At 40.9% G+C, this 24508-nt stretch overlaps 1 protein-coding gene across 3 annotated transcripts in view; it reads right to left on the reverse strand.

The window, feature by feature from the left end:
- The window catches only part of PWWP3A (PWWP domain containing 3A, DNA repair factor), a 705148-nt gene extending 689543 nt beyond the window's left edge, over positions 1–15605 (reverse strand). For 2 of the 3 annotated variants that reach the window (XM_044054008.1, XM_044054006.1), the window contains exons 1-2: positions 14513–14617; positions 7042–7139 (exon numbers count right to left, since the gene is read on the reverse strand). In XM_044054008.1, the coding sequence (XP_043909943.1) occupies positions 7042–7098 (57 nt within the window). In that variant the 5' untranslated portion in view covers positions 7099–7139; positions 14513–14617. Of the gene's footprint in view, positions 1–7041; positions 7140–14512; positions 14618–15350 lie in introns of those variants that run through there. The other variant, XM_044054007.1, reaches the window with a different exon arrangement.
- Positions 15606–24508: the final 8903 nt, after the last annotated feature.

A 24508-nucleotide genomic window follows, 5' to 3' on the forward strand; every position in this document is an offset into this window, starting at 1 on the left:
GGGTTTCAGACTTTGTATCTAGTGATGGGAGCACATTAAAGGGGGATTATTTGTAGATTAGATTTATAGAGAATGGCTACGCCTCCACCTTTTTTGGTTTTACGGTCACATCTAAGGATATTATAGCCAGGAGGGGTTATTTCCTGGTCCAGAGTGGAAGGTTTTAGCCAAGTCTCTGTAAAGCAGAGAATATCAAAATGAGTGCACTTCAAGGAGTGCATGCAGATGGGAAATTTTATTATTTATACTTTGAATGTTAAGGTGAGCTATAAGGAGGGAATTAGGTGGTTTAGTTAATGTAGGGATCACAGGCAATGTTAAATTGTCTAGGTGATTGGTATAGTTAGTATTGGGGCCAGGGTTTGGATGGATATCACCATCTAGGAGGGGGTGTTGTAGAAATTTAAGGATTTTGTGGAAATTGTTAAAATTCTTTTTGATAGTGATGTCAGTAACATGGGTTGCTCTGATATTTTGGTAGTATATACTTAGAGGTACAGGTTATGTTACTGTGGCTAAGGTAATAGATGAAAGAAGATGGTAAAGTTTGCTGGAGGTGTTGGTTTTGTTCAGGAAGAGAAAGATTTTCTAAGAAGGTTAGAGAGTAAGGTATTGTAAGAGGATATTGTGCTAGTTAAGAGTAGTATGTTTGTGTAAATAGTTTTGTGTGTTGGGGCCATTATAGCAAGTAGAAATGAGGTAGGAGTAGTTTGTATGAGTAGATGAAGCAGAAACAAAACAGCAAGTGCTGAAAGAGATTGAGTAGGGTTAAATTATGCAAATAGTAAAGTAGTAGGGGTTGTATAGGAGTTGATTTGAGACGTAGTCAGTGTATTAAATGGTGAGGAGTGGTGAATAAGTAGCCAAACGAGAGTTACTTAATACTAATGAGGAGAGATATATACAGGGGAGTGGCTTAGTGATGAGGAGGATAGTGATAGGAGGAGTAGAAAGGGGGGAGTGGTTAGTGTAGTATAAGTTTAGGACCACTGGGGGTGGGTGGGAATTGGGGGTAGGGGAGCGGAGTGAGCCTGCAGGGCGAACGGAGTGGGTTAGAACAGGTAAAGGAAGAAATTCCAGAGACAATCAGCGAGCAGCAGAGTCTTGAGGAGCCCTTGGAAGATCCAGAAGAGTAGGGTAAGATAGCTCAGCTGTATAGATGTTAAGGGATAGTCAAGAGGAAATAGGAGGACAGTAGATAAGCAGCAAGGGACAACCTTAGGAGCAGTGTAGTACAGCAAGGTAAGTTAAAGGTAGTCTGGAATCCAATACAGGGGAGTAGGGAAAATAGATGACCACAAAGGCCGAAATTAGGGTGCCACCTAGTGGCCAATAGGTATAAAACAGCAAAGCCCTATGGTATACAGATAGCAAGAACAGAATGCTCAAGTAATGGATCCTAAGGAGGGTAGAGTAGTTACCTGTCAGGTAAGGAGGTGTTTGGCTGCTGGGTACCTGCCCCGGTGGCGTGATTACATACACCAGTAGGTTATAGAGAAAAATACAGTTTAACAGTAGTTGGAGGGTATAACGTACTTCCTTATTTCCTTTTGGTAACAGGGAGTTTAAAATAGGACAGTAGGCTTCTTTAGGATACAGATGAGCTGGCTGAGTCTAAGAGTAGGGGGTCCTTATTTAGCAGGCAGGAAAGGATTCCCAAGTCTCTATGCAGGAATGGAGGCTGAAAGGGAGAACTTAAACCCTCCAGGGCCAGGAACACACAGCAGCCAGGGCAGATGCAGGTTCAGTACAATTTCCATGTACTGGAACAATGCTAGAGGCTCTCTTTGCTACTGGAGACTTTGCAGGGGCAGCTAGCAGTCTCTCATCCAAGTATGGAAATGTACCAGCACCTTACAGCAACAATAAACATTTACTTACTGAACTCCTGAGACATATGGTGAGCTCAAGGGGCAGAATCCAGAAAGCCAGTGACCGTCCCTACTTAGTGTCCTGGACTCCCGATCAGTTTTGAAAATGTATTCACCCTGGAGGCACATTACATACAACCTTCAAAGATAAAATTTCCTACCTTTCATATTGGTTAATAGACTTCTGGAAGGAAAGCTGTTGTTCATATTCTGCTAGAAAAAAAAAATAAAAATGGACCAAACTGACGCAACTGCTGCAAAAATGGTCAGGAAGAGAATACAACCAAATTATGACAGGAAAATAGGAAAAGGCAAGGATTTTGACATGAAAATACTGGATATACTCTATAGCAAAAGGTAGCTACATTTTGAAATAAGATACTCAGTACCCTGAGGCCATTTCAGAAGAGACGCCATAATCAGCACACAGCAAGAGCTTTAGAAGGAGATTCTGATTTTCCATAGCATTACAAACAGCAAGAGGGGACAAGTAGTCTGTGAATGCTTTAGAAGCGAAGTGCTTAGGCCTGCCTGCTCAAATACTACAGATGGAGTTCTCAACATTAGGTAAGAAGTTGGACTGGACTGCTCTCACCTTCACATGTACAGAAACCTAGTGCACATGGAATGTCAAACTTCGGAAGTCTGAGCAGACAGCCTGTGGCCAAATTCTAATTCACAATGACTGCCACTGCAGTAGTGGTCCCCAAGATAGGCATTTCTTCAACTTTTCCAGGGGTACAGACAAGTATGAATACAACAACTAAACTTCTAGGGGTAACCCATTGATAACAACATGAACTTTGAAACCCATATCAACAATACCATAAAAACTGTCAACAGGAAACTAGGCTCCCTCTATAGGATAAAACCCTCTCTCTCCCCACTAGCCAGAAGTACTTATTGCCTATTCCCACCTTATCTTCACACTTCTCTATGCTTCTTCCTATATAATAACTTGTCAAAAAATAACCTTTAACAAGCTAGCCAACGCGTACAGTAGCATTTCCAGATTTGCTACTGCTTCCACCTTTAGGATCCATCACTGCCATAACCTGAAACAATTAGGCTGGTTAGAGCTTTTGAATCAGATTCACTTTAAACAACTCACCATTGCGCACAAAACCATTTTCCAAACTACCAATACCCCAATACTTGCTAGTCTCATTACCCAATATAAGAACCTTTCAACTTTACGCTCATCTAATAAACTACTTGTATCAACATGTAAATCTAATAACATGACAGGAGATGCTCTGTTCTCAAATGCAGTTGGAAAGTACTGGCACCAACTCCCCCATGAACTTACATCACTGTCTTCATTTACACTTTTTAAACACAATCTGAAACCATCTTAAAACCCATTGGTTATGTCCCTGTACAAATCCAGACTAATCTCATACTATATCCAAATACCCTCTCTTAAGACCTAATTTTCTGGGCTGTGTACTACATGAACTACAAAATGAACTGGCACCTCACCTAAGTGTCATGTTTAACCATAGCCTCACCTCAGGTTTCGTGCCCACTGAGTGGCGCAGAGCTACAGTTATCCCACTCCACAAGGGGGGGGGGGGTCCACCTTGGATCCTGGAAACTACCATCCCATCAGTCTGACGAGCATTGTCTGCAAGGCCATGGAGCGTATTATCATGGAACTTAAACAAAGACATTGGCAACCTTCAAAACTCTGGACCCCACCCAGTTTGGGTTTGTGAAGGGCCGATCTAGTCTCCTGAACCTGACTGACTTCTTCAAATCAGTCTCCAGAGCCATGGGCAAGGGCAAGGTGGTCCACACAGCCTATCTAAACCTTGCCAAGGCCTTAGACACCATTCCCCACTCTGGAATCATAGATAAACTTACTAAGCTGGGCATTAATCCCTACGTCACCAAATGGATTGCTAACTGGCTTACTGATAGAACCCACACTGTAACTGTAAAAGTAGCCGACTACAAATCCAGCTCCAGACAAGTGGAGTACCTCAGGGTTCAGTCCTGGGACCGCTCTTGTTTGGCATCTACTTCTCTGAAGTACAGGCCAACACTAAGGGACTCTGGCTAACAAAGTTCGCAGATGACTGCAAACTGGGAGCCATTATTGAATCCCCAAATGATGTGGATACTCTACAAAAGGGCCTTACAGAAACAGATGCTTGGTGCCAGAGCCATAGGCTCAAGCTTAATGCCAAGAAATGTATAGTTATCCCCTTTGGGAAAATAATAACCATATAGGTGGCAGTACACTAAACACTGAAAGTGTGACAAAGAGAGTTAGGGACACAGGTGGACAGTGGTCTCACCTTCAATAACCACATCGCCACAAGGAAATCCTTCTATGTGGCACACCTCATCACGAAGGGCTTTTCATCCAGAAAAAAAGAGGTCATTGTCCCGCTGTACTCATCCCTCATTAGACTCATTATAGAAGACAATGCCCGTTGGTATACCTCTCAAGACATCTGCAACAACTGGAAAGACCGCAGAAATACCTCACTAAAGGAATCACAGGCCTAAAGCAGATGCCCTACGCTGACAGTCTTAAACTCCAGCTATACTCTGTCGCATATCATCTACTCAGAGGCGATCTCTGCTTAACATACAAGGCCACGTCAAACCCAGAGCTGTTGGACATGCTACACTTAAAGAAATCCCAATCCCTCAGAGCCACATGCTCCAGGGATCTAAACCTTGTTGTCACAATAAACAAAACATGCTGGAGGGATAGGTTCCTGACCTAGAGACTCCCCCGACTCTGGAATAGATTGCCCATACATGTCAAGCAGAGTGCCTCTTTGGCCCTCTTCAAAAGGAACCTTGACGATTGGATGGGAGAAAGGAAATTCACCCCGGGGATCACGTCAGTCACCCTGCTAGACAGGGGTCCAGGGAAGTAAATAGTGTGGGAAGAAACAGCCATGGAATTGTTATGGCTAGGCTTGTACAGGCCCTAGGGCTGACAGCCTAGTACCAATCTATGAACCCATGTGTCTTTTTAGATCAAGGCCTATCCTTGGCAAAAACATATCTTATCCTAACAGAGATAATTTAAAATAACTAGTTAAATTCTTCTGCATATAATTCTAAAGCATCCTACCCAAGGCAGGCAACAAGTATTGTTTAAAAACTGTGAGCACTGCTGAACTGTTGAAATTTGATGCATGTATTTGTTTAACAATTACTTTCTAGTTACTTATGAAGTCTTATACATAAAGTCTAAAATATCTCATCTAATGCTTGTAACATGTTTTTTGTATAAACTGTGAAGATTCCTGAACCGTTTAAAATTTGTAGTATTTAACTGTATAACAACCAGTACCTGTAGGTTAATAGTCTAGTAATCTCCTGGAGCTTATCTCCCAAGGACTCTACTGAAAATGGACATAAATCCAGTTAGACTATCCCGGTCAACAAATGTAAAATAAAATAAAATAAAATAAAATAATAAATATATTTTTGCCACAGGCATCTGTGAATACTCGCCAAGGAATATCCTTGTTCTCCAGGGATACCTTTCTCAAGACTTGTCTCACTTTAACTTTCTTTCGCCCTTCAGTCTTAATACTAAGCAGCACCATGAATGTCCAACATTTTATTTTAATCCTCTAGCACTTGGGTGTCCAACCTTTTTGGCTCAGGGGCCACTTAGCAAGGTTTGGGGAGGCCACATTACTATGCCCAACATGTATCTGTCCAAAGCAGTGTTATAGGACACACTGTGGGCCGGATCGTGGCCCTATGTCCACTTGGACACCCCTGCTCCAGCATGTATCTAACACTGATGTAGCAGTATTCCTCCAGCACTCCCTATACTCAGAAGCAACCCTGGACTTGAGGAGCATTGTTCCTGCTACCCTTCTCCCCTTGCAAAAACTCTGCAATCTCAATACAATGACAAATCTGCATTTTTCTTGCTGGGGCTACACTTTGCTTCCATAGTACGAATTGTTGCTTTTGGGATAGGGAGCCACTTAAAACTGGGATAAACCATTTTATCACACTCTGCCAACTCCATGTCTGTAAAAATTGAAAGTGCATCAATGACATACTAGTGCTAATGAGGGAACAAAGTCCTTAAAGAAATTTATGAAAATTACTAAGCACACACTATTATGGATTGTTTTTAACTGGACTTCCTGCTCCCTTGTCAAGGGATGTCTGAATTTGTGAGCAGAACTGCACATGTCCAATATGACCCAGACTATTCACGGTTAGTAGAAAAAGTGGAAGTGGCAAAGCTGGCACCAAGGTATAGTGGGATGAAACCCCAACTATGCCCAAGTGATAAGAATCATGGGCAGTGGAGGGGGCTGTGCTGTTGAGGATTGGGACTGAACTGACTATCAAATTGCCCATCTTGTGGGGAGAGACAGGTAGGCCTGCTACATTAGTGTCTTTTGGGTGGGAGATCACTTGTGGAAGACACTGGGCAGACTCGCTATGAAACCATGCAAGTAAAACAGCCTTGGTGATAAGCATGTGTGTGAGAGCATGCACACCTCTCACCATATAGTGGGGGAGGGGTTAGGGTAGGAGAATACATGTCTCACCAATCAGACAGCCATCACAAGCTCAGATGATGTTTGGGGATTAGGTTGGTTGACTTGACTGGCCTGTTCACTTCCCTCCGATTGTAGCCTGTGAGGGGACAGGATGGTGAGCCCTCAAGCAATGAAAGGACTCCTGCCCTGGCAGATGAGCCCATCATCTATTTTGTTATAGTTGAGAACAGTAAACATCAGGCAAGGAATGCTTCAGTTAGAGGGTCCTCTTCGTTCCTAGGAACAGGTCCACAGTGTTCCTCCTAGGGTTGGGGAAAGAGGGCTGGATTCTCCCACTAGCCTCTTCCATGTCAAAGAGGAAGGAAAAATGAGAACTGGACAAAGACTGAGGAGTCTTTATACATACGAAATGAAGAGGTGGAGGACATATCATGGAAGATGCTCACTATGCATCTATCATAACCCTTTACAGCCACACTAACCAGTTAAATCTCAATTAGTAAAACCAGTCCTTCAGATACCCCTCTCATACTTGTTAATTTCTTGACCAGAATTTCCAAACTTTAACCATATATGATGGCAGCAGGTGAAACACCAAACTCCCCCCCCCCCTCTCAAGGAAGATTACATCAGTCCAGTTTTATAAAAGGTAATATCCACAATCTTACCTTTGCTGGCCAAAACCGCCCTTTCCACTTACAGAAGATGTACTGCGGGACAGCCATACCAGTACTTCATGAGAAAAAAGATGAAGGGCTGATGTGACCTGAAACATAAAACAGTGCATTAACTGACTGTTGTGCCACACAGTACACTGCACTGACCACTTTGTTTCTTTACATTGCACAAACTAAAGTACAAAAACAAGCAGTTTGTGTCTGCAGACTGGCATCCCTTTTTCATTTTGTGGAACAGCAATTTCAGTTAAACTTCTGGATTATTGTTTGCTGTGTTCATAAGTAACCGAGAAACTAAAATATACTACATAACAATCCAAATGGACAGACTACAGTAGAAATATAATCAAGAGCATCCATTGATGTGAAAATTCAAGTTACGAAGGACTAAAATATCTTAATTTGTAGTGTCTCAGATATTTAAGAGATGATCTTATTCAGGTATATAAGCATTTAAAGACTACCCCAAACACTCCCAGAGATAGGCTGTCTGATTTACTACTTTTTGATAACTATGTAGAAGATTCTTTAGGAATGAGAAGTGTACTAGTCGGTTCTCTGAGAGAGCAGCTGATGCATGGAACAGATTTCCAAACTACATTAAAGCAAGCATTCGTTAAGCCATTTTTAAGATCAACCTAGACACTTATGGAAACTGTTTTTGATATATTGGCAGGCTAGAAGGGCATTAATGCTCGTGCGTGAAATAAGTGTGTATGTAACCCATCTGAGCAGGTCCACCCTTGGCAGTTCGGCATCTAATTCTTTCATGTCACTAAACCCCTCTTTACCCATAATGCTCTGTCTGGAGCCCTTTTCTCCAAACTTTATATTAGTACTGGATGCATTCACATTTGAAAAAAAGCCCCAAGTTTTAAAACTGCTATGGCACATTTTTCTGTTTGTCAGATGTAGTTTTAACCATTTCTCTTGAAACATTCCTTCTGTGTTATGACTCAGTTTCAGACTAGGCCGCTGAACCTTCTTCAAACATTTAATATCTTATCATTTTTCTTCTTCCCCAGGCCTTGAAGCATTTTCTCGCCTCTCCCTTTAAGGCCCGAGGTAGAACATTTTACGGTTTCTTCTGTATTTCACAGCTCCTGCATAGTTTGCAATTACTGTACATTTTTGCTGTACTGGTTTACCAATTTCAGCATCTTGGTTAAGAGACAGTAGTAGTACTTCGCCAACATGGGGTGCACATTAAAAAATGCAAATGTGAAAATTCCACCTCCAAGGCAAGCATGACATTTGGGATGCCTGTCCTAAGAACACAATGCATCTAGACAGGACATCTGTTGATCATTTACATGTAATACACTTAGCAAAATAAAAATGTTCTTAGTCAGGGCTGACAAATTCTTGGTTAATAACATTAACTGAGATACAGCTGTTCCAGTTTCTTCTGACTCTTGAAAGGGAGCCAAACACGGGAATGGGAAACAAAGACCATCTATAACTTTAGTTTCATGTCAAAATATCAGGTCTTCTACTATCAAATTCAGTGCTTAAATACAAACTATTATACAAAAACACCAAAACCTGATTCAGAAAAAACTGTTCTAAGTACAAGTAAACCTAACATTACCTGATCACTACACCTCCTGCCTAGGAAATCAATGAACACTAACAGTAACTTTACCCTCTCCTCCTACCATTCAGCACTACAACCTGCGAGAGATACACTTACATAGCCAAACTAGAAGCAAAGCACTGTCCAGCCAAGAATGTGCTAGACAGTCAAGAGAAGGTCAACACCTGCACTACACCTCAAGCAACACAAAGCCCTTCAAAACCCACACCATCAACACCCACACATAGCAATACTAAACCCACATATGTGGAGGCCCTTAACATTAACCTGCCCATGCAACAAGGACCTCCAAAGCTGAAACGCAAACGCCAGTCACAACCAAAGTGACACATAGCTCACAACACCAGTGTGCCACCCAGCAACAGCCCCCAAGGCAAGACAACGTACCCAACACTATAGTCATAGGTGACTCTATAGTCAGGCACACTGCTGTCCCACCCACCAGGTTGAACAACGAGAAAATTACAGTCAGCTGCCTGTCGGGTGCCAGATCTGCCACATAACGCATGCACTCAAGTCACTCCACAAGTACAAATACGACTCTGTCATTGTCCATGTTAGAGTGAATGAACTGAGACGTACCTCCCTGGACTACATGAAGAGAAACATGGAAGAGCTCTCGGATCATGTGCCCCAGGCAGGTATGACCCTAGCCCTGAGTAGCATCCTGCCTTCGCCCAGAATGATACCACAGTACAAGGACAAAATGACTGACTTCAACAATTGGCTAAGTTTCTGGTGTCATTCAAAGGGGATCAAGTATCTGTCTGCCTGGGACGACATGACTAACAGACCATGATGCTTTGCCAGAGATGGTCTGCACCTGTCATCCCTGGGATTCAGGTTACTGGCTAAAGCTCTTGCCACCCCTATAGTGCCTTTTTTAGGCAAGGTTCAAAGGACAAAACCACCACCGTAACAAATACAAGCATGCAAAATCTGAAGGTAATGCTACTCAATGCTAGAAGTCTAAACCTCAAAATGCACTCTCTTGAGGCACTCCTAAAAATGGAGAACATCGATATCTGTGCAGTAACTCAGACCTGGTTCAAGGCTCCAGAGAGCACCCCTGCAATACCAGGCTGCAACTCTTAACACACTTTTTGGCCACCAAACCAAGAACGAAACACTAAAGGTGGAGGAGTGTCCATATTCACCAAGGATATTCACAACTCCAGGCTAGTTGCCCAACACAATGCATCTGAAATTCTCCAGGAGCAACTAACACTAGGTAAGACTGCAATCCAAATTGTAGCTTGCTACAGATCCTCCACCATCCCCCAAGATTCTCACCACACCTTTCTAAACATACTGGAAAATATTACGATACAACCAAACACCCTAATACTGGGAGATTTCAACTACCCTGCCATTAACTGGGAAAACTACTTGGGTACCAACACCTTTTCCCAACGGTTCTTGGAATTCATAAATTCCAATGCCTTGGATCAACTAATCCACTGTCCCACCAGGGGCTCCTATATCCTAGACCTGGTCATTACCAAAATGGGAGATGGATGCTCCACACCAGTGGTCACCCCCTCATTGGTCAGGTCTGACCATAAGCAAATAACCCTTGGCATCCACATCCAACCCCCGCCCCCCAGTAAGGAAATCGCCGTACAAAAACTTCTCCAAAGCCAACTTCATGCTACTCAGGTCGGAAGTGGCAAACTTCATGACACCTATGCAGACGGGAGCTGAAAGTTCGACTGCTGAATCCTACACTAAGGCACTATACGAGCACATCCAGTCGTGTATGAATCGTGCCATCCCAAATAAAACCAAGACGCTTTCCTCCAAAAAAAGGAAGCCAGTCTGGTGGTCCCCTACCATAAACAAACTAAACAACAGAAGAAAAAAACTGTTGCAGAAAAGAGGAAAACCCAGAATGCAAAAAACTCCCTTACCAGCCTCAATAAGAAGCTGAGATCCCTCACAAAATCCTCCAAAGCTTGTTATGAGAACAAAATTGCCAAAGATTCCAAAGACAACCACAAGGCAATTCTATAGTTATGTCAAGAATCTAAATGGCAATACTCAGATATGCTCTGAGCTACAACAGAATGCCATTAAATACACTGATCCCAAGGATATTGCCAATATCCTGGCAGATCGATTTAGTGCCAACTTCACCCCCCCCCCCTCACCTCCTGAAGGGCCCATCTCAATACCAAAAGATTGCCAAATTCCGGTAATCACAGCCACACAGGTAGAAACCGCACTCTCCAAAGCTAAGAATACAGCATCCATGGGACCAGATAACATCCCGGGCTGCGTACTACGTGAACTACAAAATTAACTGGCACCTGACCAAGTGTCATGTTTAATCATAGCCTCACCTCAGGCTTCGTACCCACTGAGTGGTGCACAGCTACAGTTATCACACTCCACAAGGGGAGGATCCACCTTGGATCCCAGGAACTACGGTCCCATCAGTCTGACGAGCCTGATCTGCAAGGGCATGGAATGCATTATCATGGAACTTATAAACAAAGACACTGGCAACCTTTAAACACTGGACCCCACCCAGTTTGGGTTCGTGAAGGGCCGATCTTGTCTCCTGAACCGGCCGATCTTGTCTCCTGAACCTGATTGACTTCTTTGAATCAGTCTCCAAAGCTGTGGACGAGGGTAAGGTGGTCCACACAGCCTATATGGACCTTGCCAAGCCCGACGACATCATCCCCCACTCTGGAATCATAGATAAACTTAGTAAGCTGGGCATAAATCCCTACATCACTCGACGGGTTGCCAGCTGGCTTACTGAGAGAATCCAGACTGTAAAAGCAGCCGACTCCAAATCCAGCTCCAGACAAGTGCCAAGTGGAGTACCTCACGGTTCGGTCCTGGGACTGCTCTTGTTTGGCATCTACTTCTCTGAAGTACAGGCCAACACTAAGGGACTCTGGCTAACAAAGTTCGCAGAGGACTGGAAACTGGGAGCCATTATTGAATTCCCAAATGTGGATATTCTACAAAAAGGGCCTTAAAGAAATAGATGCTTGGTGCCAGAACCATGGGCTCAAGCTTAATGCCAAGAAATGTATAGTTATCCTGTTTGGGGGGAAAAAATGTACCCATGAATTACCACATAGGTGGCAGTACACTAAACACCAAAAGTGTGATGAGAGACTTTAGGGACACAGGTGGACAGTGGTCTCACCTTCGATAAGCACATCGCCACAACAGTCAGGAAATCCTATGTGGCACACCTCATCACCAAGGGCTTTTCATCCAGAAAAAAGGAGATCATTGTCCCACTGTACTCATCCCTCATTAGACCCATTATAGGAGTACAACGCCCAGTTTGGTATGTACCTCACAAGACACCTGCAACAGCTGGAAAGGCCACAGAAATACCTCACTAAAAGAATCACAGGCCTAAAGCAGATGCCCTATGCGGACTGTCTAAAATATTTCCAGCTATACTCTGTGGCATATCATCTACTCAGACGACATTAAACTGTTGCAGGATAGTAGTTTTTGGACTTTGCCCATTATAACACATGGAATCTCAGCTTGGACTTGGATTTTACCTGAATTAAGATGTTGGCTAGTCTCCAGAGCCACATCATGGTCAAATGGGGCCCTAGACACGATAGTGGACAAGCCCCCCCCCTGCCATTCCAGTGTCCCATTACTTGCTCTCTCGCCCCAATTACCATAAACACAGTTCAAAACGGTCAGTGTGCATTCTGTTCTTACCTTTACAATGATTAGAGGTTTGGATTCAATTTAAAACTTATTCCAAATGTTATTGCACAAACATTGGTGCTCATTTACTAAACTAAATAAAACAGACTTGGAGAAGTTTACTGCTGCTTATGCTTTCCTTGAAAACTCATCACTGAAAATGCATCTGCCCAGTGACGGATTAAGTATCTTGGGCCCAGGCTATTTTTCAAACTATCTGCCCCTGAACACATTTTTAGGACCATACATAAATGCATGTATTCTTTGATTCATATTCTTGTTTCAAATCATACTTAATACAGTAAATTTGACAGACTGTATTTTAAATGCGTAGCTTTGAACATTTTCCCCAGTAAGCACTGAAACAACGTGTAAACCAATAATGGAGAGGACCCATTTCACAACATTTCAACCATAAAAGGCCAAACTACCATTGATCAATATCCACACACAATTACAGCCACTTTATCAACTGTGAAAAGATCACATACCTGACTGTGATAAAATGGCCATGGTAGAATATTCCAATTTTCTTACAAAAACACACCAACCACTTTAAAAATGACTGACCCTGCTGAACTGAAAGTTAAACAGAGACATCCCTAAAACCTAGTGATATTAAAAAATAAATAAAAAGAATGACCAAAGGCATATATTTCAAATCTGTTTCACGCAAGCACATTAGGCCAAACTATTCCAACACAGTTCTCTCACACACAATGTCCTGCAAAGACCGATTTTTTTATTTATTTATTTTTTTAAATCAGATGAGTGCATAAGGTACTTTCATCCCCAAAGAGCCCCACCACCAACTGTTACAGCCACTTTGACTGTGTACACACCTTATTGTTATGCAGAAATAAATTACATGTACTTTATTGGTAGCTTTGGATGAACTACATGAAACTGTATAAAGACCAGTGGGTAGCATCAGATCATAAGACCCAACCATGTACAGCACAGTTCAAATAGGTATTTGTAAGGGCGTAAGAAATATTAACCACTTGATAACAGTAAAAGTTCTCTAAATTCCATACTGAGGAGAAGTATTACTAATGTAGATATTGCTAACAAACAGCTTTGTATTTAGGCGTTTCATGTACAAATGCAGTGTCTGCTGTCCTTGGACAATAAACTGCCTGTGCTGCATTAAAAATATAGTGTGCTGGTGATTGCCATAACATTTCCTGAACTTTATTAGCTATACAATAGCAGATGTCTGACAAACAATGACAAGAGGTTCATAATTGGAAGGCATTCAGTCCTGGAGAGGATAGAGGTGCCTAGCACAAAATCTTAATTGCTTTAAAGCATTGTCTGGTTAAAGGACTTGCTCACAGGAGGTAAATAAACGTGGAAAATTTCAAACCCTGCACCCTTATCACATGAATTAGCTCATTAACAATTTACAGCTTTAGTCTGCTGTGCTAACTGGCACTCTAATGGTTTTAAACTAAATGCAGAACTTCTTTACAATCCAACCTTGTAGAGAAGGGTGTTATCACAATATGCAATTGACTACATAAGGGATGCTGAAGATCAGACTGTTCTGATCATTACCCTTAATAATGCAGACTATATGGAGGCTCTAAAGAAAATACTGAAAAAACATATTACTAAAATACATGTTTAGACTAACTACATAATTAAGGCCTATTAAGGAATTTCTTCTTTAGTGCAATGAATAAAGCAAAGCAATTACAGACAAGATAAATGTTGTAGCAGTAGATGTTCAAAAATCCACAAGTCCTACAAAAGTCAGATCTATTCCTGCACACTGCATAGTGTTTTATTTATTTTTTGTGAGGGGGTTACTTGTAGGACACGTACATCTCGTTTTTGACCTCCCTACGTATTCTCTGTCAGACTGCTCTGTAAAGTTAAGCCGGCAACAAGTTTTGCATCAACATTTTACCTACAATATAGGGTTTGGCAGTTGGATTAAAATTCTTACCCTCTGTACAGGGTTTGGCTCTGCGCAAACCCCATAACTAAGTGGGGAATTTTGCACAGAGACACATAAACAAACGTACTGAAAGTAAAAGCAGCAGCCCATCCTGAAAGCCTCCACGCCCTTAGAAAAATAATCAGCAGCACGTTCTGAAAACCTCCTCACTCTTAATAAAACCAAACTAATGTTGCAGACTTGGACACAACAGCGCGCAATACCTGCTATCCGTCCTAAATGGAAAGTAAAACCTCTGCTCCCCCAGCACACAGTATCTCGACATATCTACGTGCATTCAGGAAGCTACTGGACGTGGGCAAACCAGGAAAAACTTCTTGTTTTTTAAATTCTTAAAGCGACAGTACGCAGTACGTGGTCGCTGAGCCAAGTATGAAAACTTTTTGTTTCTTTAATGTGTCAGAGTCTCGGATCCCCCAAGACAGCACCCCAGCATAATACTGTCATGTTAGAGGGTAATGCAACTATCGGGAGTTGAACACTATTTTGCCTGGTGGACGACAGTTAAGGAGCTGCGGAGTTTGCTCCTGCACCCTCAATGTTTTAAAGTCGGCAGCTCCAGTTTTAACCATCACGTCTGTGGGTGTGGAATGGAAAGTGGCAGTCTCGGTATCACACTGGTCTGGCCTGAGACATTAGCTGAACAACCTTTGGCCCTTTTTACTGCAAGAATCCATCCATCATACATACTCAACTCATTTTCCCATTTTTGCACATGGGGTCGGGGTGTCACTTCAACAGTGACATTCATCTCGAGCCAAGGTTTGAATATCTCTTGAGAATAAATCAAGATTTGACTAATAAATACCAGGTCAGCATTATGGAGCAAATCCAGTTAAATAAATGTTCTGTTCATAATGAACCTGGCATCAGTCCAGTACCCTGACATGTTACAGGAAAACATGACCAATTTGTCTATAGATGGGTACAAAACAGGACCCAGGAATCCCTGTGCCTGCGCTGCGCCACGTTTCACTCCATGACAGAAATGAAATAAAACTGGCATGGGCCAACATCAAAACACCACTGGTCATTACCAACCTTATGCTTTATTTGAAAGCCCCGTTTCCTGCGAGCAGAAATGGTTGGAGGAAAAAGCTGCAGGGACGAGCTAAACTAAAACTTGGCAAAATAAAGTGCACTGACAACCCATCGCTTAATGGGAAGTAACATGTGCAATAACTAAAGTGAAAATAGTGCAGACTAAAAATCACCCAAAAATAATGGTATTGGAAGAAAACGGTACATGTGAATATGAAACAAGCCTAAATAAGGACCTCAAAGTTAGTGGAACATAAAGAAATAACGGAATCCAGAAGCATACAGAAATAGTTCCCACACAGAGCCAAAATTTACCCATGGCGCCACCAGACAGTACCAAAAAGAATTCCTGCGCGGGGGTGGAGTTAATAGTTCACATGTTTAGGCAGTTTGATTTTTATTTATATTGTTAGAATTGGTGGAGAGTTTAGAATAAAGTGAGGATTTTTATGGAATTTTTGTACAATTTGAAGAATACGGAGTTAAGGTGTACTGTTTAGTGGCCTAAGTATGCTGTGAAAAAACTGGGTTTGCGTGCAACCTCCAGATTTCTTACAAAGAAAACCTGGTGCACAGCTACAGATTTTTTGGTATTTACACGTCCTACATGTTTTCACAATTTCGACCCACCAGAGGGACGCTAAGATACGACTGTACATAGGCACAGCACAGTGTATACTATAAGGGTATCAAATGTTTCAGGAAACAAATATTGCTTTAATTTACACATTGAGACTACATATTGCAAAGACTCACATGAACACAAATGTGAAGAAAAAATGTCATAAATGGTCGCATTAAATCTTCGCCCTGTGTAGATTCCAGATACACCTTTGACGCATGACTGTCAAGTGTACCTCATTAGGAGGAACGTTCCTTAGGTGGGGTCTTAAAAAGTTCGTGTTTGGTGGCGGTGGAGCCTTCATTCCTATATCGGATGATATACATAGTGTGTGTGTGTATATATATATATATATATATATATATATATATATATATATATATATATTATTTTATTTGCAGTTGATTTACCAGGATGTTCCATTAGGCCTAGAAGAACCTGTTTTCAATGGAGTCGTGGGGAGACGAGCTCCAGAAAACAAAACAATAATTATAATAAAATTACAATCAAAGCTTTCGTTATAGTAAGTACAAAAGTACTAGTAAAAAAATACGTTTAAACATACAATATCGAAAGGGAAAATGACAATCAAAGTTTAAGTTGTACTAATTACAGATAAAATATTTTATTTAACAGAGACAATTTCTGAGATAAAAGTATCACCACTGTAAATCAAGAGTAGTTGTTTACACATGGATTGGTTCCTGCTAAAACCATGTATGGGATCTGAGAAGACTGAGATGAACAGAAGAGATTAAGAGGGGTGGGAGCAGGAGCATTCCCACTGAGAAATTAGGTGTGAGTGGAGTGAGTTTTTAAAGGAAGAGAGGTTTGTGGTGGTATGGATGGAGGTAGGGCGTTCCACTGGCACGCGAGGGTGAAGGATAGGAGGTTTTTGCCTGAGGGACGGGTAGGTTTATGCAGTTCTATTAGGTTTTGATTGTTAGATCTTAATAGTCATTCAGGGAGGTGCATTTTGTTGAACGGTGAGGATAGGGAGGGACAGAGGGAGGGGTGAAGATGAGTTTGTGGGCATGAGTAAGTTTAATAAAAGATAATTGGGCAGCTCTAACCAATTTAATTGATGAAGGGCTAGACAGTGATAGGTAGAAGACTTTTGGCTTATGGCAAACTTTGCAATTTTATAATAGCAAGAGGAGAGTTTTTTCTTAAGAGAGGATTGCAGGTTTGTTAGAAGTGCAGCACCATAAGGAAGAGAAAGGATGAGATATGTGGTAGAGAGAATAAACTTAGTAGAGTGAGTAAGGTAGCAATTGTGGCGGTAAAGCATGACAAGTTTTTGGTGTTTTTTTATATTTATTTGTAGGTGAGAGTAAGATAGCAATTGTGGCGGTAAAGCATGCCAAGTTTTTGGTATTTTTTTATATTTATTTGTAGGTGAGAGGTGAATTTGAGCTGGTCATCAATGAGGACACCTAGTAATTTAGCCACAGATACTAATTCGAGAGATATATTGTTATGGCTTTTGATGGAAAATGAATTCTTGTCAGTAATGGTTGTTTTTGTAGGGGTAAATAACATTAGTTTCTTTTTTGAGGCATTGAGTGCTAGGTGATTATCTAACATCCTTTGTTCTGTGGTAGAGAAAGCTTCTTGTGTGAGCTTTATGAGTGTGGGAATGGAGGTAGCAGAACAGATTATGGTTGAATCATCGGCATATTAGATAAGTTTTGCATTAGGGATTGAGTGATGGAAATCCTTTATGAATATATTGAAGAGGAGGGGACACAGTATGGAACCCTGGGACTCCAGTGGGGATATCGAGGAAGGAGGAGGTAGTTGTTTTCCATTTGACTGCTTGGTGTCTATTTGAGAGATAACTATTGAACCAATTGAGGGTGGAAAGGGATAGGTTTAGTTTAGAGAGTTTGGCTAGGAGACGGTTGTGAGATATTGTATTGAAAGCCATAGAGAGGTCAAGTAGGAGGGTGGATACTATGCAGCCAGAGTCACGAGCTTTGTTAATTTCTAAGAAGGAAAGAAGGGCAGTGGTAGCACTGTGGCCAGGTCTAAATCCATGCTGTGTTGGAGTAAGTAAGTGATTGTCGGTAAGGTAGGGAAAAAGTTGTAGATGGATACATTTTTCAAGGAGTTTAGAGATGGGGATAGGATGGCAATAGGGCGGAAGTTTGTAATATTATTATTGTTACCCCCTTTATGCAGGGGTATAGTGAAGGCCTTTTTCCATAGTTGGGGTACATGACCTTCTTGGATAGAACGGTTGATTAATATACTGATGGGTAAGGCAATGGCTTCAGCAGCTATAGTTAGAAAGTGTGAGGGTATGTTATCAGGGGCATTGGAGCATGGTTTTAGTTTTTGGAGAAGTTTTTTTATGGAAGATATGAGTATGGGTTTTATGAAGAAAGGAGGAGTTTGGGAGGTGGAGGTATTAGGGAGTAATGGTGAAAGTGAGGCCAGGGGAGGTGATGTGGAAGTAGGGGGTGTAGTGTTGGTAGAGAAGGATGGGGTTAGTTTGGAAATCGAGTTTATGAAAAAAAGAGTTAAATTGAGTGGCTAGTTTTATGTTTAGAGCATTGGGATCTGGACAAGGGTTTTCTTTTTTACCAGAGTTAAGGAGAGTGGATATACCATTCCAGAATTTTTGTGGATTTGTTTTATGGCTATTTTGTAGTGAGATGAAATAAGTTTTTTGGTCTGTTGTAACAAGCTATTTGACTTTATTGTGAAGTGATTTGTACTCATAGAGGATGGAGGGAGTCTTATTTTTCTGGTGGCGTAACCAGGCTTTATCTCTAAACCACATGGCAGCTAGTGTATATTTGGTTAGCCAAGGGACTGTTTTGCTTTTTATTCTTTTGGATTTTAGGGCGGCATGGCTGTCTAGAAGGTTTAAGAAAGTTGAGTTGAAGTAGGTGACATTTTCTAGGGGTAGAGTTCTTAGAGGGCTCCAGTTTATTGATTTTAGAGAGTTAGAAAAGGTAGTGGGATTGAAATATTTTAGGTAGCGAGTGGAGTTATAGTTATGAGATAAATGTAGGGGAGAAGTAAGGCGCTGAGCAAAAGTGGGAAAATGATTGCTGAGGAAGTATGCCACTGTCAGAGAAGTAATGAGGGTGAGAGACTAAGAGCCAGTCGAGGATACTACCGCTGGAGTAATCTTTGGACGGTCTGGTTGTAGAGTTGATAAGTTGTGAGGAATTATAAAGGTTGATATTTAGGGAGTTTGAGAGGGACTGAATAGAGGACCAATTGATGTTCATGTCACCCAGTATTATAGTTTCATTGCTAATATTAGTGGAAAACCAAGATAGGATATCTTCGAGTACTGAGATATTGTCTCCTGGGGGAATGTATAATGAGGCTATGCATATGTGCTTGTGTCTATTTACTTGAAGTAGGGCCAGAATTAATTCAGCATTGGTGAATTGGGGGATAGGTTTCATGTAGGGGTAACTGATAAGGAGGATGAATAAAGCAGAGCTACTCCTCCACCCTTTTTGTGGGTTCTGTCTTTTCTGATAATGGAATAGTTGGGTGGTAGTATTTCTGAGTCTTTTATATGAGGTTTTAACCAAGTTTCAGAAATAGACAAGATGTCTGGTTTATTGTGGTGAAGCCAGGCATGTAGGTTGGGAATTTTGTTAGCTATGCTTTGGGCATTTAGAGAGGTGAAAAGGGTAGATTTGGAAGTAGGGTGGAGGGTATGGGGGCCAGGGTTTGGGTATATACATCACTGGATAGAAGGATAGTGATTAGGTGTTGAAACATGCTGGAGAGGTACTTTAATTGCTTATTATTGGAGTTGAGTGTTATTAGATTTCTAAGGGTTTGGTTGGTTAGGGATGGGGTAGAGTGCTTGTAAGGAGAAATGAGTTTGTAGGGAAATAGTAGATAGTTATTGATGGGGTATAGATTGGGGAACACTGGAATGGGTGAGTGTGAGTGTAGTATGGGAGGTGTGTTTGTAATATGATAAGATGGGGAATGGTGAGAAATAAGCGGCTGTGTAAGATAGTAGATATAGGATAGTGTTAGAAGAAGTAGCATTTGAGTTAAGAAGGCTGTAGGTTTTGATAGCATGGTGGAATTAGAGATAATGTGAGGGTGTATGAGGTATTTAGTTGGTAGAGGATCAGATTAGGTATAGTAATATGGGAGGTGACTGATGAGAGATAGGGGTGGGTTTAAGAGGGTGGATGTGTGTTGATGAGGTAGGAGTGTATTGGATAATGATGGGGAGGGTGTGGTCTAAAGAGTATAAGTGTAGAGGTGCCAGGGGCGGGTGGGAAATGGGGGCAAGGTAGGGGAGTGGAGTGAGCCTGCAGGTGGAACGGAGCAGGGCGGAGCCAAGGAGAAGGAGGCAGAGCAAGCTAGTGAAAAACTATCAGTGGAACAGGGAGGAGGCACAGAAGTGAGGAGGCACTAGGGGTCAAGGGCTGGTTAAATACATGTATAGGAACTAAAGCATGGGAGTAGTAGGTTCAGAGAAAAGATTTTGTAACTGTAGCAAAAACCAGGATGAAAAAAGGAGGTAAATTATGCCACCTAGTGGCTTAAGTGATAAATAGCAAGGGTTGTAATACAGAGATATGGGAGCTGTATAATAGGGATACTTGGAGTCCATGGTAGGCTGCTAGCACGCACTCAGTGGGATAATATGATTAAAGTACATTGAGTGATATTTAGCACAGTAGATAGAGTACATACACATTGGAGACAGGTCTTGGGGTGAGATAGTAGTAACAGTAGGCAACTTCAATTTCCCTTTAGGAGGTTATTTCAGAGACAGGAAAGCTGGGGGATCACTTAGAAGAGTTGGGAACACCTGGGGTTTTTAAACAACGCACAGCAGGACGTTATAGACAGTTCTTTGGGTGAGATAGTAGTAACAGTAGGCAATGTGTCTGTGTGATTTTTTTGAATAAATTGTAATACAAATCTAACCCAGCTGCCACAAGTTTATCCTCCTCTCCCATTTCATACTTTCTAGGACAGATCAGTGCCCCTGTACATTGACAGGTCTACCAACTTCTCCTTCTACTCCTGAACTTTCTCAGACTCAGGGTTGGGACTACCATGGATCTTGAGGGCATCTGGGGGTAGGGTCATGCTGATGACCTCTTCTTCTGGGGGGGGGGTATTAAATGACTTACCCTCATTTCCAATTCTCTACTGCATACATCCATTCCAGAGGGCTATTCCTTCTATGGACTATACCTCCTACACAAACACTCCCATCTTCCTGGGACAGTGGGTGTGCCCATTTCAGGTGGAGAGGGTTGGGCATGTTCACCTATTGGGTCCTCAAATACCAGATCCACTAATCTCACCTGGGTTCCCTGGGCAATTAATATGTAAATACCAGGCCATCAGTGTGCAGACTATTACATGCCTAGCCAGTCAATAACCAAACAGTAACCTAAGGTGAGAATTAAACTCTGTACCTTGTGTCTGTGAGGCAAACAACTTAAGCAGTATGCCAGCCCCACTCTTGGGGCTTTATCCCTCTACTCAATGATATATGTCAGGTTTTTATCATTTAACTCTCATTACCAGTGACTTCTTTATATTAACTCTTGGCCTCTGTTTTCCTTGGCTTTTATCATGCTCTCCTAAAAAATAGAAAATTACTTTGATAAGGAATTTTTGCTTGTGCTTGGTTCTTTCTAGCCATTACAATTTCTTGCTTTTGTTTCTCAGACTTGCGTAATGCTCCATTTTTTTACACAAATGAAAGGACAGATGACACAGGTTGGCCTTTGTGTTTCATCTGGAATGTGGTACCATGACTTGCCACCGCCCTGGGTGAAACATTACAGGGTTTTGACCATTCCCTCTCCATGGTGTACCCAGGCCTCCTGCAGATTATCACAGGGAAGGTTTAGGAGACCTACAGGGAACTGTACACACATGCAAGATTCACAAGCAACAAACTCAGCTCTATTGTTGACTATTTTCTTATGAATACAAAAACATCATCCAACTACATTATCCAACTACCTAAAAAGAGTGTCCCATATTTGAAGGCCACTGTGCTCCTCAGTACTGCCAATTATTCAGTGCCTTAGATGAGATAAGGAGGCAAGTTTTAGATCAGCGTTTCATGCAGTCATCTTCTACAATAACTAGTAAAAAACGATTTATTTCTCTAGCGCTTCGGCCACAGTAAGCCTTCAAGGATTAACATACTGATATGAGGGTCAGTATTTATAGCACCAGCTACAATCAATTCTACAACTAATTAAACAATTAAAACTTAATAACACCATACATTTAAAGTAACACTATACATTTAAATTCCTGCAGTCTCAATTTGAACATTCTCTGCAGGAACATTTGAGAGATATTAGGACTAATAAAATTGAAAGTCCTTTGGCTCAACATTTTTATCAATATCCTGGGTGAAGTTGTGATAATTTAAAAGCCACGATTTTAGAACAAATACCTATGCATGACTTGGATGACAACAGAGTAAAAAAGGTACTTTTAAAAAAGGAAACTATTTTTATTTTAAAATATGGTACCTTGATACCAAAGGGTTTAAATACAGACTGCTGTTGGAAGTGTGTAATTTAAATGTGTAGTGTTACTTTAAATGTATGGTGTTATTAAGTTTTAATTGTTTAATTAATTGTTTAATTAGTTGTAGAATTGATTGTAGCTGGTGCTATAAATACTGACTCTCATATCAGTATGTTACTCCTTGAAGGCTTACTGTGGCCGAAGCGCTAGAGAAATAAATTGTTTTTTACTGGTTGCTGTGGTTTAGTTTGTGGAGAAGCAGTTGGTTATTTGTTGTATACTATTTGTCCATCTTCTACAATACCCTGGACTGTGTGAGGATTTTCCTTATAAGTAATAAAAACTCTTGACTAGACCAGAGCTTGTTGGTTCCTTGCAACTTCAAACATAAGCCTCATACCGAATTCAAACAGATTTTGCAAAATAATTCCTCTGAATGTTGAGATTTTTGGATGGGACAATTACCTGACCACCCCCCACACACCAATTTGCTACATGGGGTTGTGGCGGCACATCAACTGTTACCACTTTCAATTCAATGCCACTCCTATCTTTGGTCACACCTGACTACAGGTATTCTGAAATGCACAAAAGAACAAATGGTAACTTGTGGAGGAAAAAAAGAGTCATATTCAAGAGTATTTAGAAAACAGAACTATTCTAATTCATTCCTAGCCTATGATAGTGCTCACCCCCATTATCAAAAGAAAGGTATAATAAAAGGACAGTATGTAAGGGGAAGTCGCATGACTTCTAGGGAGCAAGATTTTAACAATGAATGTGATATATTAAGGGAAAAGTTTATGGCTAGAGGATACCCTCCCCGTTTAATTAAAGAAATTGAGGACGAGGTTAAATTAGGAAGAGTTGATAAATTTAAACCAATATTAGGTGATATGAACTGGCAAACAGGACAACAGAAAGTGGAAATGTTTAAAGGCAGTAGTAATTTTGTACTGGACTTCAGTGGAGAAGCTCAAAAAATTAGGAATATATTAGAGAAAGAGTGGACCAATTTTGGGGAAATTTCAGATTTACCTAATATATTTTCCACCCCATTCAAATGTACATTTAGAAAAGGGAAGAGTATTAAAAATTTGTTGGAAAGTAAAAAGTTTGGTGGGAATGGCAAACAGGGTAGAGTTGGTACCTTTAAATGTGGTAGGTGCAATCAATGCACCCATGTAGTACCTCAAAACACTATATACCTTAAGAGTAGGGATTTGCTGATTGAAAGTAAATACTTTGCCAACTGCCAGACTAGTGGCATTGTGTACTTAGCTCTGTGCAAAAAATGTGATGCATTTTATGTAGGTAAATCTGAACGTAAGCTAAGGAGTAGGATTTATGAACATTGCTACGATATTAGGAATCAGTGTGCTAATAACGCTCTTTTTAGGCATAAAGTGAATTGTGAACAGGCTTCTTTTACTTTCTTTGTTTTAGAAGTAGTTGACAGAGACCCGAGAGGTGGACCCTGGGAAACATCTATTGAATACAAAGAGCTTTTATGGCAAATTTACCTAGAAGCTAATAAAACCCCAGGGCTGAATGATAGTATATCTATTGCCCCAGTTTTAAAAATGAGAGCAGCTAAGCTCTAATCATTTTTATAGTGTTTATATATAGTATTCCCCTATGTTATTAGAAAGATTATTCATTATTTATTTATTATTTATTTATCATGCACTGATGCACTTTAAAGGTTAAAAATGGAATATAAATGTCTAAACAAGCCCTTTACATGTTCAGGCTCCTAATATACACAAATAAATAAATAAATTCGCTTGTTTCATTATAATCTTAGTTTCACCTATAGATGGCAATGTTTGACAAGCATATGAGGTTTTGCTTAAACAGATTTAGCTATCTATCAACTCTATTTATTTATTAAATTGTAATTTATATATATTTATGTCTGATCATCTAACTGTGTTTTTTAAAATTCATATATTTTTAAAATTCATGTATTTTTAAAGATTATGTATTTTATTAATGCTGTTTATATGTAAGGTTTTATGCGCTGACT

This window comes from Protopterus annectens, chromosome 13.part0, assembly GCF_019279795.1.
Source record: "Protopterus annectens isolate FY-2018-M chromosome 13.part0, PAN1.0, whole genome shotgun sequence".
NCBI classification, from domain to species: Eukaryota; Metazoa; Chordata; order Ceratodontiformes; family Protopteridae; genus Protopterus; species Protopterus annectens.